Here is a 12,308-nt window from a genome sequence, read left to right on the forward strand (position 1 = left end):
AATCCTTTAAAATACCACTCACTCTTTAAAGCGCTCATTGCATATCGAATTAAGTATTGCTGTTTAATGATAGAATATTTGATGGGTACGTTCCCAGACACTTAAACCTCGCTTAAGTTTTGCAAATATGTATATATCCTGCGGTCTGAATTCATAGCAGCAGATACTGATTTTTAACAAAGAACGAATTCTTGCAGCCTCTTTGTCTGTATCTACTAAAATTGGATATTGATGATTATATCGTAGATCTACATCTATCTACAGATCAAGATTTATTGCCCTATATTGAAAAAGATAAAAAACACTTTGCAATCACACTACGTGTACGTACTACTTTTACTTAACGTTTTGTAAAGAATATGTTTTCTATGACATTTATAGGATAGACCAGTAGTATATATTAACAACCACCGAAGCGTACTCTAGTTATCAATAAGTAAAGATAATAGGTCCTAATACCTATATACATTTAAATAAATGAACTACAAAAACCTAATGAATGTAGGAGTTAACCTGTCTATATAATCTCAATAAACTTTATATCTCCAATGATCATTGTTCCTTCCAAAGATTTATTACGCCGTTATTTAGTCGCGAGACAACATTTTTTTTTTCTAAGAATGACAATAGCTTTCCTCAATATGTTACTTCTGTGAGAACGTCTAGTGAATAAACATAACACACAAGCGAATTTATACGAAGGGCAGTAAAATAGAACTAAGAGCAAAGTCACTAAATCCAACTAACTCACAACGTTACGGACTAACTTTATACAGTTTTAAGCTTATAAAACGATAAATTACACTAAAGAGTTTGTGAGATAAACACTTAACTTCAAACTGGAGCTTAAGCATCAACTTTAATTATGTTTTGTGACATTAGTGATCAAAATTTAAGAAAAGTAATAATTTTGTTCCTGAAATGTAATTTGGAATCAGAACGCTATTCTAGAATTATATTAGAAATTTGCCATCGGCGTGAAAGTGAAAACAAAGAAATGTTATTAAAGAATGGATGCCATTATTTTTTATAATGCAATGTATAAAGCCTGACAGTTTCAATTTCGCAGCGCTAAAAATAGTTGGGTACGTCGTGAGTCTGAATAATCTAGGATCCTGTGACCTATTTTACAGCAATATTTTTTCCTTTATAATACTTTATGCTGTTATTCAATAGGATTCTTCTTTATATATCTCTTGGGTCATATAATGATCCACACTTAATATTTCGTTACAATTACACAACAACATAAAAAACATATAAAAATAATAATTGTGAGTGGCCTCTATGAATTAACATAAACATATTTATGTACATGTGTATACTATAATAATACTCAATTTTAATAAGTCTATGTTAGCCAATAGAATGGTGGGAAGAACACTAGCAGTGAGTTGAAGCACCTCGGTGAAACGCAGCGCACATTCTTTTGCTTATACTTTTAACAGAAATATAAGAATACGTTTTTTTTTAACAATAAGGTTATTTTAAACTCTTATGTTAAGCAAGCATAAACACCTAATTAGTGGATATACATTGCATTAATGTTGCGAATTCTGCCATAAACCTAACTCTTTAATACCGAACGATGGCGAAAGGATGTCCTTATTTGCAAAGACTAAATTACAAAGTAATTAAAACAACTCTACATACATAATCAACCTTTTATAAATAATTCCTAAGGTCCATAATATCAATGAAAACTTTTATCTGACGAAAAATTAGATGAAGTACTTACGAGTATATTAAATTCGGCGCCTATTTTTTTAACAACGACCCAGATTTTCGTCTTTACACAACGAGATACAAACAAACGAAAAAAAGTGATCGAGGGCACTTCTCGATGTTTTGATAAAAGAAACGATCCAGCACGCATCAAAAAAGCGTATCATAAGTCGGTTTTCAACAGTTCACAATTGAGATTTTGAGAACTTATATTTATACTTTAATTAACTTCGAATAATATGAAAATATTTAAGTATATATTTAGGTGTAAAGGTGATTTATTAAAAATTACAATCATTAGTCAAAAACATACCTGTATTGTGCGCTATCGGGGCCGATAGAACATTCGAACATGTGACAACCAATAACCCCAATATCACTGCTGAATTCATCTTTGTTGCTTGTATCTGTTGAACAAAAAAATAAGTTACATAAACAATACAAACCTTATGTAACATTTTTGGAAATCAAAATCAAAATTATATTCAAGTAGACTTTTACAAGCATATTTGAATTGTAATTTTATAAACTATATTAAGTGAAGTCTGTTCGGAATGTAGATTCTACCGAAAAGAACCGGCAAGAAACTCAATAGTTACTCTTCACTTACAACATTTAAAATACAAAGCTATCTCAGTTAAATACTATAATATTTATATATGTTTATAATATATCTGGCTTGGAAGTCAACAAGTATAAGCTTCACGCTGTTTTATCATCTATATACTTAATCTTGTATTGAAGATTATGCTTTTTTTTTATTATTCTATTTTTTTGAAATTATTTGAATTTATGATTCGGCTAAGTTAAAAATTTCAACGAAATTCTACCACATGTGTATTCCGCCAACCCGCATTGGAGCAGCGTGGTGGAATATGCTCCAAGGCCTTTAGCCCAGCAGTGGGAAAATTTACAGGCTGCTAATGCTAATGCTTTGTTATAGAAATGGATACCTTGGAGGAGGATTTATTGACTTTGCGGAGTTGAAAATTTGGCGTTATAAGTTTATCCTTGCATCTCGTGTATATAGAATGACTATCAAAGTGATTAATGTTAATGTTAAGAAAATTCATAGTAGTCGTATACTATATATGCAACTTGTTATTAAACAAAGTTTATATGTGTGCGGCAACAATAGAAAGACCAAACCATGTTGACTACCTGACGCTAAGATGTCACCTCTGGCATTGGCATTGTAAATAGTAAGGCATAATATACACTATACAGATACTTATACTGTCATTAGTCCTACCCTTAAAATCTAAGATTCTTTCTGCATTGCACATATTTTATAATGTATATGTCAAATAAAAATGATGGTCTTCTCTAAAAATAGTGTAAAAAATTAAAAGAAAAATATTTTTACAAAACTGAGATAAAAATGAGGGACCGTGTAATTTAAATTAATATTCAATTTGACGCACCGCCAACGAGCAAATCGCGTCAACATCCCTTTGCCAGCGGGAGAAATAAATGGCAGTAGGTTGATCCTGAAATTATCAGTCTACTCTACTACTAAAATAAAAAGTGAATTATTTCCACAAAAAAGCACTCAAATATTTTCATTCTAGTTTATTAACAAGAAATAATATAAATATAACAGTTATTATTTATTCAATGATATCATACTGTAAATTTTAACCAAACTAAAATCAAATCCGAAAAATAAAACACAAAATAATATGATACTTGATTAGATTAAAGTAGTGATTAAATAAATACAAACTGTTAATTACGACGTAATTGTATTTATAAAAGTATTTTTATATGTAACAAAAACTAGTATAAGATCACTAGGTATATTCAAAATATATATATAATTCAATTCCATCGTCTACGATATGAAAATGTAAAATAATCCAAAACAATAACAGGATCAACAAGTGGAGCAATTTATAGATTTTAAAATCTGCTCCAGTTGCGGCAGCACTCGATGCTGTTCTGGTGACCCAGTTCACCGCCCTCACACCCGTGTCCCGGTGAACTTCTGAACCAGTCGCTATATGTACGAATATTGTGTTTGTTTTCGAACGAATCAATCTCTTTTGAATGTTGACACTGTAGTAGTTCATTTCATTCAAACATCGTGTGATTAAAATATTAGTTTTAAATATTATTGGAATTCGTACAAACATAAGATATTTATTATTTTTAAATAATCAATTAAAATCAGTATTGAAGACTAGGTATAAAATTATGATGTACTCATAAGTTTAATGTTATTATTGTATATAATTCTTCACCGACCGTTTATAATTCCAATATCGTTACAATTTCTTTGCTAACTCATTTTTGCGTTTTTTTTAAAATATTTATTGATAAGTATAATTTTTAAATTTAATATATTCTTTCATACAGTGTTGCCATCATTCGCAAATAATTCGACAACTGAACTCGTTGTTTATTATTATTTCATAATTACAAATATCTATTAAAACTTACTCTTATATCCACAAAATATAATAAAATACTTTATAAAATATGTTATGTTGTAAATGTCAAGGAATATAACTATGTAAGACTAGAAGGATTTACATATTAATAAATTTAAATAAATTTCATAAATTGTCATATGATTACGGATGTCTAAAAACATGTAATAGGAAAATAACAAACAATGTTTGAAATTGGGGTGAAGCAATTATTTATCCAATTATAGCCATATCACGTCAGAAGTTCGCACTTATCAAGAACAGCCTCCAATAATTATTTATTGACATTGACGAGGGTTGGATATTATACGTATTTATTTATTATTCGCTCATGACATACCTAATCATTAATACTTTAGCGTATTCTAATTCATCGAAAAGTCGAGAATGCAATTCACATCGATATATTAAAATCGTTGTCTGGTACATAGCTGATTGATATTATAGACTTTGAAAACCGTTTGACCGATTATATCATAAACTTGGCACAATAATGTATGTTTTTACTGAAGAATGTTGTTTAACTATCCGCTTTTCTGTAACTTGCCACAAACTTCGTTAAAATCAATTAATTAAAAATTATAACAATAAGTTATTGTTTCAGTATTACTGAAATAATAAATAACAATTTTAAAGTTCTATCAATTTTATTTACATTTGATAAATGTTCCTTAATTATCCATAGATGGATCTAAAAGAATGGCCAAACCGCAAAACATGAGGCAAAATTAAGCCAACTTACAGTAAGATATTTAGAGCTATATAAAACGTAATAGCATATAATTACACAAAAACTATGTCTGTTTCAGTATATGTTAAAAAAAACAAGCCTTATTTAAAAGTGCTCTTATTTTTCATTGTTACGTTTTTCAGCGCTGGCTACGTCCTACTTTAGTTCCACGATGTGAAAGGTTTTGGTTTTACTATAACGACAACAAAGGCAACGAGACGAACGAAACTTTAAAATATAACAACCTGACGCTGTGTGGATGTGTCATTTTATTTTCTAGTTTTACTTGAATAAACGTAGGTACTAAAACACAACTAAATCAAAAAGAGCATGCCTTCTATAATACCATTTATTCAAACTTCAACATTAAAAACTAAACTCACGAACAAATAAATTAATAATTGTGGTTATGTAAAATCAAGAAACAATTACGTTTACCATAAGTACAATAAAGTAATCTTATCTGTCCATCTCCGGCAGTGATACCTTAGTTCATGAAGTAAATGAATATCCCTTTAGCAGGGAGATTTGTCAGCTTTTAATCTAAACTGATCCAAAGTCCGGCTAAGCTTCCTTTTGATGAATCCATTGTTTACATATCCAGCTTAAGCAAACCCTTACGTGTAATTCTCTTTATACAACTTTTTTTTTTTTTTTATAACACGAATTTTACTATGATTTCAAAATATTTTCATAAATTACATCTTTTTTTAAATAAAGTATTATTTATTTAACTCACCTTAAACAACTATCAAGATTAAAGTTATACTCGTATTATTAAAACCTTTTCTCAATATTGAATATAAAATTTCCAATAACAATTTAATTAAGAAAGCCCTATAAGGCGTCCTCGTAAATTGATACCACGATACTTTTATAACGATCACAAAAGGACGTAGAGTGGTCCGCCATCATTCTTTGTACGTCGTACATATACCTAATCATCTCTCGGCGCGGAAAATACGACAAAGACTATAAAATAAGATTAATGTACACACACCAATCTCTATTATGCAAGTAATCTCCGGCCGACAGAGCTACAAGCTCCACTGACATTAGATTGGTTTCCGTTACCCTCTTGTAAGTCACTTGAGGAGTCGTCACGCCGGACTTCATCAATGTTATATCCAGTAATAACCAATTGAATAGTTAGCATTTCATTTTCATTTTGTATAAAAATATACTCATTAGCATAAGAAACAAGGATAATAAGATTTTTTTAACGATACGTATCTATATGATACAAACTATAACAATAAATTATATAACGCAAATGAAAAAATAAAACAAGTTTCTCAAGAAACTAGAATAGAAGAATAGTGTGTGTATATTTTCCCCCGTATTTTTTTAAAGCAGCAGTTGTTTATTGAACATCTTTTAAACTTTGCCGTTTCATAAATTCAAAGATTTTGTAAAAAATACATTAGTAAAGAAGGCATATTATTCGATACAAGATTATATAGGTGATAAAAAAGCGTGGAGTTAATGCTTGTTGACTTCCAGGCAGGATATATTACATACATATATAATTGTATTTGACTAACATGACTGTATTGTTAGATGTTGAAAAAGAGTAACTACTGAGTTTCTTGCCACTTCTTCTCGGTAGAATCTACATTCCGAACCGGTGGTAGCTTCACTTAATATAAGTAGTTTGTTAAATGACGATTTAAAAATACTTGTAAAAGCCTACTTGAATAAAGTATATTTTAATTTTGATTTTGATTTTAATTTTGCTTATCTATGAAAAACAGATGTAGTAGAATTATTTATAATTAGTAATAGATATTTTTTTGCTGCGGTGTTGTTAATACGTACATACCACTTTATATACTAGAGAGATATCCTGGATAGACCCTTACTCATAAAAAGCCTTCGGGTGTCTTCTTACTCATATCAAAGATATAAGTACGATCCCGTTAAAATGTATTAAGAATATAAATCACGGATCAATGTTGAAAACAAACAAACAATACAAAAAATATGTAGGTACAAAAAAATTGTTATATAATATAAAACGTCTACCCACGTCTGCTCTGAAACTACAAACTATAATAATTTTAAAGTTTCTTTTCAATAGCATAAATAGTTTTTGCCTTAATTGGAAAAAGAAACTTACTGCATAGATTACCTAACTTACTTATAATATTACTTTGGTTGAGCAAATATTAAACTCTAAAAGAGTTTTATTTTTAGTTATTCTACTAAACAGTACTGATTATATGATATTACATCTACATATAAAGTACTCGGTGTCGCCCACGGCTTCGCTCGGGTGTTGATTGTCGTATGTTAGGCAAAAAAAGTAGCCTATGTCCTTGGAGTTAAAGTTTTCTTCATACCAAATTTCATAAAATTCGGGTCATTGGTTTGGTAGTGAAAGAGCGACAGACAGACAGAGAGAGTTACTCTCACATTTATAATATAATATCTGCTGAACTGAAAGCTCTTTTAATTTAATCACCACTCAGGTCTGCTATCGGAGATATTTCTGAAAATCGATTAACAGATTTGCGTATATGATTGTTATATTGAGACGTAATCAAGAAACTCAAATGCGACATGAAAAATTAAATTATAAGGAACTTTAAACAAGTGCCAATTTGAGTATAAAAATTACATTAAGTTTAATTTGACGTAATATTTTCAAAGAAATCATTATACAGATCTTCTAAAAATCAAAAAGGCGCACAAATGAATGCCTCATCACAAAAATAAATTACAAAATATTGGAGACAAAAAAAGGTTCCTTTTATTATCTAAAAGAGATTCGTCAATTAGATATTTGAATTTTATCTTTCAGATAAATTGTGTTTAGGCTGTCAGGCACTTTTGATATCAAAAAATGGTCAAACAGGCTGTTAATATTTTAAATTCCCAAAACATATAATTCCAATAGGGTTACTCTTTATGCATAATTTGTACAGCCTTAAATATTTTGAGCCTAATCAGACTTTTACAATAGAATAACAACGCTTTGTATTATGACGTTCCAGGAAAAAGAATAAGTAAAACGTAATTACAGCAACAAAAGGCACAATTATATCTTGGAGATCTTGGTTGACAGCACACGATGTGCTTGGGTATAATGAGCTATACTTGAAATAGAGACAATATCAAATAATATTTAATGACTATATTACGTAATTGCCCCGCTATTCGTTTTAATAAAAATATAAGAAAAAGTAATTTAAAACAACCAAAGCCGAGTCTTCACCTACTTGATCTAAAGTTTCAGTCACCTTTTCTTGATTCATTGAGTGTTCTCTCAACTTCAAAGTAAATATCCGAAAATATCACCTCATTTAAATATTCTGTGCTTTAAAGAGACATATCTTTTAATATTTTCACTATCATTACAAGTTTATGCAGCATATTGTCAGATCAGAACAGGTTACAAATTAATAGTCATTTAACTCCAAAGATTATTAATTTAAGTTAGTTATATTTGTTTTAATTTTGTTAAAATTAACATCCGCAAGACGTCCAATAATTCCAATTCGGCAATAATAAGTAAGTAAATAGTAAAAATATAATTAAATAGAAAATGATAAATTTAATTCCTTAAAATATTACATGTGTCATAATTTATTTTAAAAAACGTAGGCGATTTAGACCGAGGATCATAGATAGTGAATTCTTTCTGGAGTGCCCCGTCTTAGGCCGATCTTATCAACTGAGATCAAATTAATTTCATGGCCATCTTAACAAAAGAAATCCGCCTTGACTATTGTACTTCATTCTTGGCAACGACATCCAATTTAAGATGACAACTCTTTTGGTAGAATTAGCACTCAAAAGAACTTCTTATTCGACCCATGTGAACCCGGGCAGTGTAGCCAGTATTATATACTTATACACGATTTTAGGTATAATTTAAAAATAACTATCTGTTGAAAATACCTATATATTAGACCAAATGCCGCCATAACATTAAAAGATTGGCTTTTATATATATATTATGTATATTCTAAAATAAAATTTATTCGTGTTTAATTTCTTGATAACTTTTACATAAATAAACGATTAAATAAATCTTGATGAGAGCGGCGCTAATGTAATTAATTAAATAGTCATTTTAATTTAATTAGATCGGTAAAAGAGCACTTCAGCTGTCGTAGTGCTATTAATTCTAAGGGTAAATTAAAAAAAAACACTTTAATAAATTTGAAGTAATCTTTAATTCGTTAGGGTAAGAATTTAGAAGAAGGATCCCATTAAATAATGTTACTTAAGGCGATAAGTCAAAAATAATAATGTACGTGAGCTGTGATATCAATATATGTAATGTATAAAATTACTTCAAGAAGCTTAGAAATGTTCCTAGTGGCGTTGTGCGTCGGCATTTAATGTTCCTAAATTTCTACGTTAGACGTTACAAAACTGAACACAACTTACTCAGAAGGCTGAATACTGGACGTTATTTATAATAATTATATTTGTAGCCAAAATGATAAATAACTACTAAAATCTACATAAAATATTTTAATTTAAGTAACTCACCGGTTTCCCGCGTTTCGATGGCTTCAAGCTGCGACTAGGAACGTCCGCCGTTAGAAACTGCGACACGCGCTCTCATCCCTTCGTATGCGATGGCGAGGCTGGTCAATGCGCTTGCGCTAAAACCTATGACGTCAATGGTTTCGTTCACTAATACAGGTGTCTGTATTCATAAAAATGCCGCAGAGCTCAAAGCGTGGTATTTATTTCAAACTATATTACTACTTACAAATTGAAGTGATTTCCAATACCTATATTTTTGTTCTGTTCATAAAACTACATAACGCAATATCTAAATAAATATTTTAGCTTTAATCCTTACAAGTGTGTCTCTTTCTAAATCAACTATACTTTTCGTGGCCTACTTTAAAGTGTTATACTAAAAGAGATTCAGATATATGTTAATACTTAAGTCAATCTATAGTGGTCTTAAGAAAAATCACTTAACTATTACGTATTAAAAATTCTAGTTTTGCTGCAATTATACAAGTACGAAATGAAGGCAAAAGCGTAACGCTCGAAATCGAATTTGTCTTTACCAGAGCTTGCGTCTGGAGTAATTGAATTTGTAATACAACGGCTATGCGCCTTTCAGTGCTCATAACGTTATTTGTTCTTAGCACTTTATTTGTAGGTATGTATTGTAATGTAACCGTCATATATCGGAATTATTTACGCCAGAGATATTTTTTTGTTTAGTATATATTTTTAGTGTATAAAATATGCTACGCGTATTATAAATTGAGTCATAACGTAGCCTAGTCTCTGAATATTGTGCTTATTGGATATATGAGCTGTTTAAATAGTGCTTAGTTTAGATACAACATTATTATTTACATGTATTATATACTGAAGTACCTAATGTTTCACAAATTATAATTCGTTTCTTGGATAAACGTGAAAATGATGCTGGTTCGAGTGGTGATTTCAACTCAGCGACTTAATATCAGCTGTCCATTCATTAATGCGCATTTTATGTTAAATTATATACACGAAATTGTATACCCTATTTAACGTTTTACGATGATTTTATACTATTATGTTAAGAATCTTTTCATTCCTTTTTTTATCTCATGGTTATGGTAAACATGTACTACACATTATTCTTGGAAAATTGTCGTTTTGTTCTTATCAGTATTGTATTTTCGTTATTTGAAATTGATGATTGATATATTAACAATTTCACGCATCATGGAGATAAATCTTTGACAAAATTATATTTGCGACTTAATATGGTAATATTCTTATATTATTGATACATGAAATTTTCCTTTTTAGTTTTTTTTTATGGTATAGATTGGCCGATGAGCATATGGGCCACCTGATGGTAAGTGATCACCACCGCCCCTAGACAATGGAGCTGTAAGAAATATTAACAGGGCGACGTCGTGAGTGAATAGATCTATAATCAGTTACCATCTAGGAGCTCAATAGTGTGTTCAGTAATTTTTTTCCTTGTCCTTGGTTTGCCTTTATTTACTTGAGTCGTGAATAGATTTGTATTTCAGTGAATTTAGTTGCCTTATAATGGTGGCTGTCGATTTTAATATATACTGCGTTGTTAAAAAATTGGGATTTTCATTTGAAGGGTCGATTTAAATTTTAACTGGATGTTGTATATTATTAATTTACCAATCTCCGTATATATCTTACTAAATATCAACCTGATATGACCTTATTTATATGTAAGTAGGTTTTATCCAAACAAAACTAGGGAGTCATTGTATAAGTCAAATATTCCTTTTCAACAAAGTTCCATTTTGTTGTAGATAAACAAATATAAAACAAAAACATTTTTTAATTATTTACCAATGACATTTTTGATGGTTGTATAATAATTAATTTAATAGGTACCTGATAAACATAACCCAAATATAAATACTTGGTATGCTACCAGTGGTGTATTCAGTCAGATAAAAGCATAGTGCAACGTTGCATTGAGGCAAATGCAAATCTAACATACTCTACATTATTTCCAACCTAATCCTATATAACCATCTTAAAGGATGAATTTTGAAAAACTGTAACAATATTCTTAAAGAATTTTTGTAATCTGTTGTAACATATTGACTAACTTCAAATATGAAGAACGTCCATAAAAACTTAAATCCCCAAATCCGCCCTTATAGATAAATAAAAACGCTGCTAATGCTGTTTTTCAAACAAAATCTAAATTCTAAAGACCGTTTTTTTATATATATAGGTATATATATAACGAAAATGTAGAACTTCCGGAACATTTTCATTCCAAATTTCACTTTCTTAATTGACGATTTTTTTAATTCCCTATAGAAACACTTACTTATTGATTTTCAAGAAAAAAAATTACCACCGGTTCCAAAAGCAACACCTCGACACCTAAGAAAAACTGACGAAAGAAACTCAGCGGGACTTTTCTTACTCCGATCTTTTTTTTTTCAACAGTTGAATTCAAAATGCAATTTTTCATATTTATATTATGCTATTGTTTAGTCTTCTAACTATTAAACAAATTACGTCGTTCGCAGCCGAAGGACTTAAAAAAAACCGAAAGTACTTTAAAAGTGAATTTATTTTAATTCACAAACTTATTTTACAAATATTAATACTAATTTAATTAAACTACTTCATGTGTTGAGGTTGTAACACAAAATGCCCTCAGAACCAATTATTATATTATTTATATGAATACTTTTATTAATTCTAAGAGACACAGAAATTATAAAGAAAGATCGGTGTGGTCCGTTGTTGGGCGGCGTGATGTTGCGCAAGGGTTGCTTGTACCGGGCCGTCGTCGGTGGTCTCGGTGAACACGATGTCCTAATGTACCTCCATAGTGTGGTCGCATACATAACAAACAGAAAATTATTGACACTAAACATATGTACTATTTTTGTTTACATCGCCAGACGACGCCAAGCCATATGGGTTGGTGTCTTTTT

General features: G+C 30.0%; 1 protein-coding gene across 1 annotated transcript in view; it reads right to left on the reverse strand.

The window, feature by feature from the left end:
* LOC125065230 overlaps positions 1 to 9,463 on the reverse strand; it is a 44,521-nt gene extending 35,058 nt beyond the window's left edge. Inside the window, exons 1-2 of the mRNA XM_047672737.1 lie at positions 9,391 to 9,463; positions 2,039 to 2,132 (exon numbers count right to left, since the gene is read on the reverse strand). Of these exons, the coding sequence (XP_047528693.1) occupies positions 2,039 to 2,117 (79 nt within the window). The 5' untranslated portion in view covers positions 2,118 to 2,132; positions 9,391 to 9,463. The remainder of the gene's footprint in view (positions 1 to 2,038; positions 2,133 to 9,390) is intronic.
* Positions 9,464 to 12,308: the final 2,845 nt, after the last annotated feature.

The sequence above is a fragment of the Vanessa atalanta genome, chromosome 7 (assembly GCF_905147765.1).
Source record: "Vanessa atalanta chromosome 7, ilVanAtal1.2, whole genome shotgun sequence".
Classification (NCBI taxonomy): Eukaryota; Metazoa; Arthropoda; class Insecta; order Lepidoptera; family Nymphalidae; genus Vanessa; species Vanessa atalanta.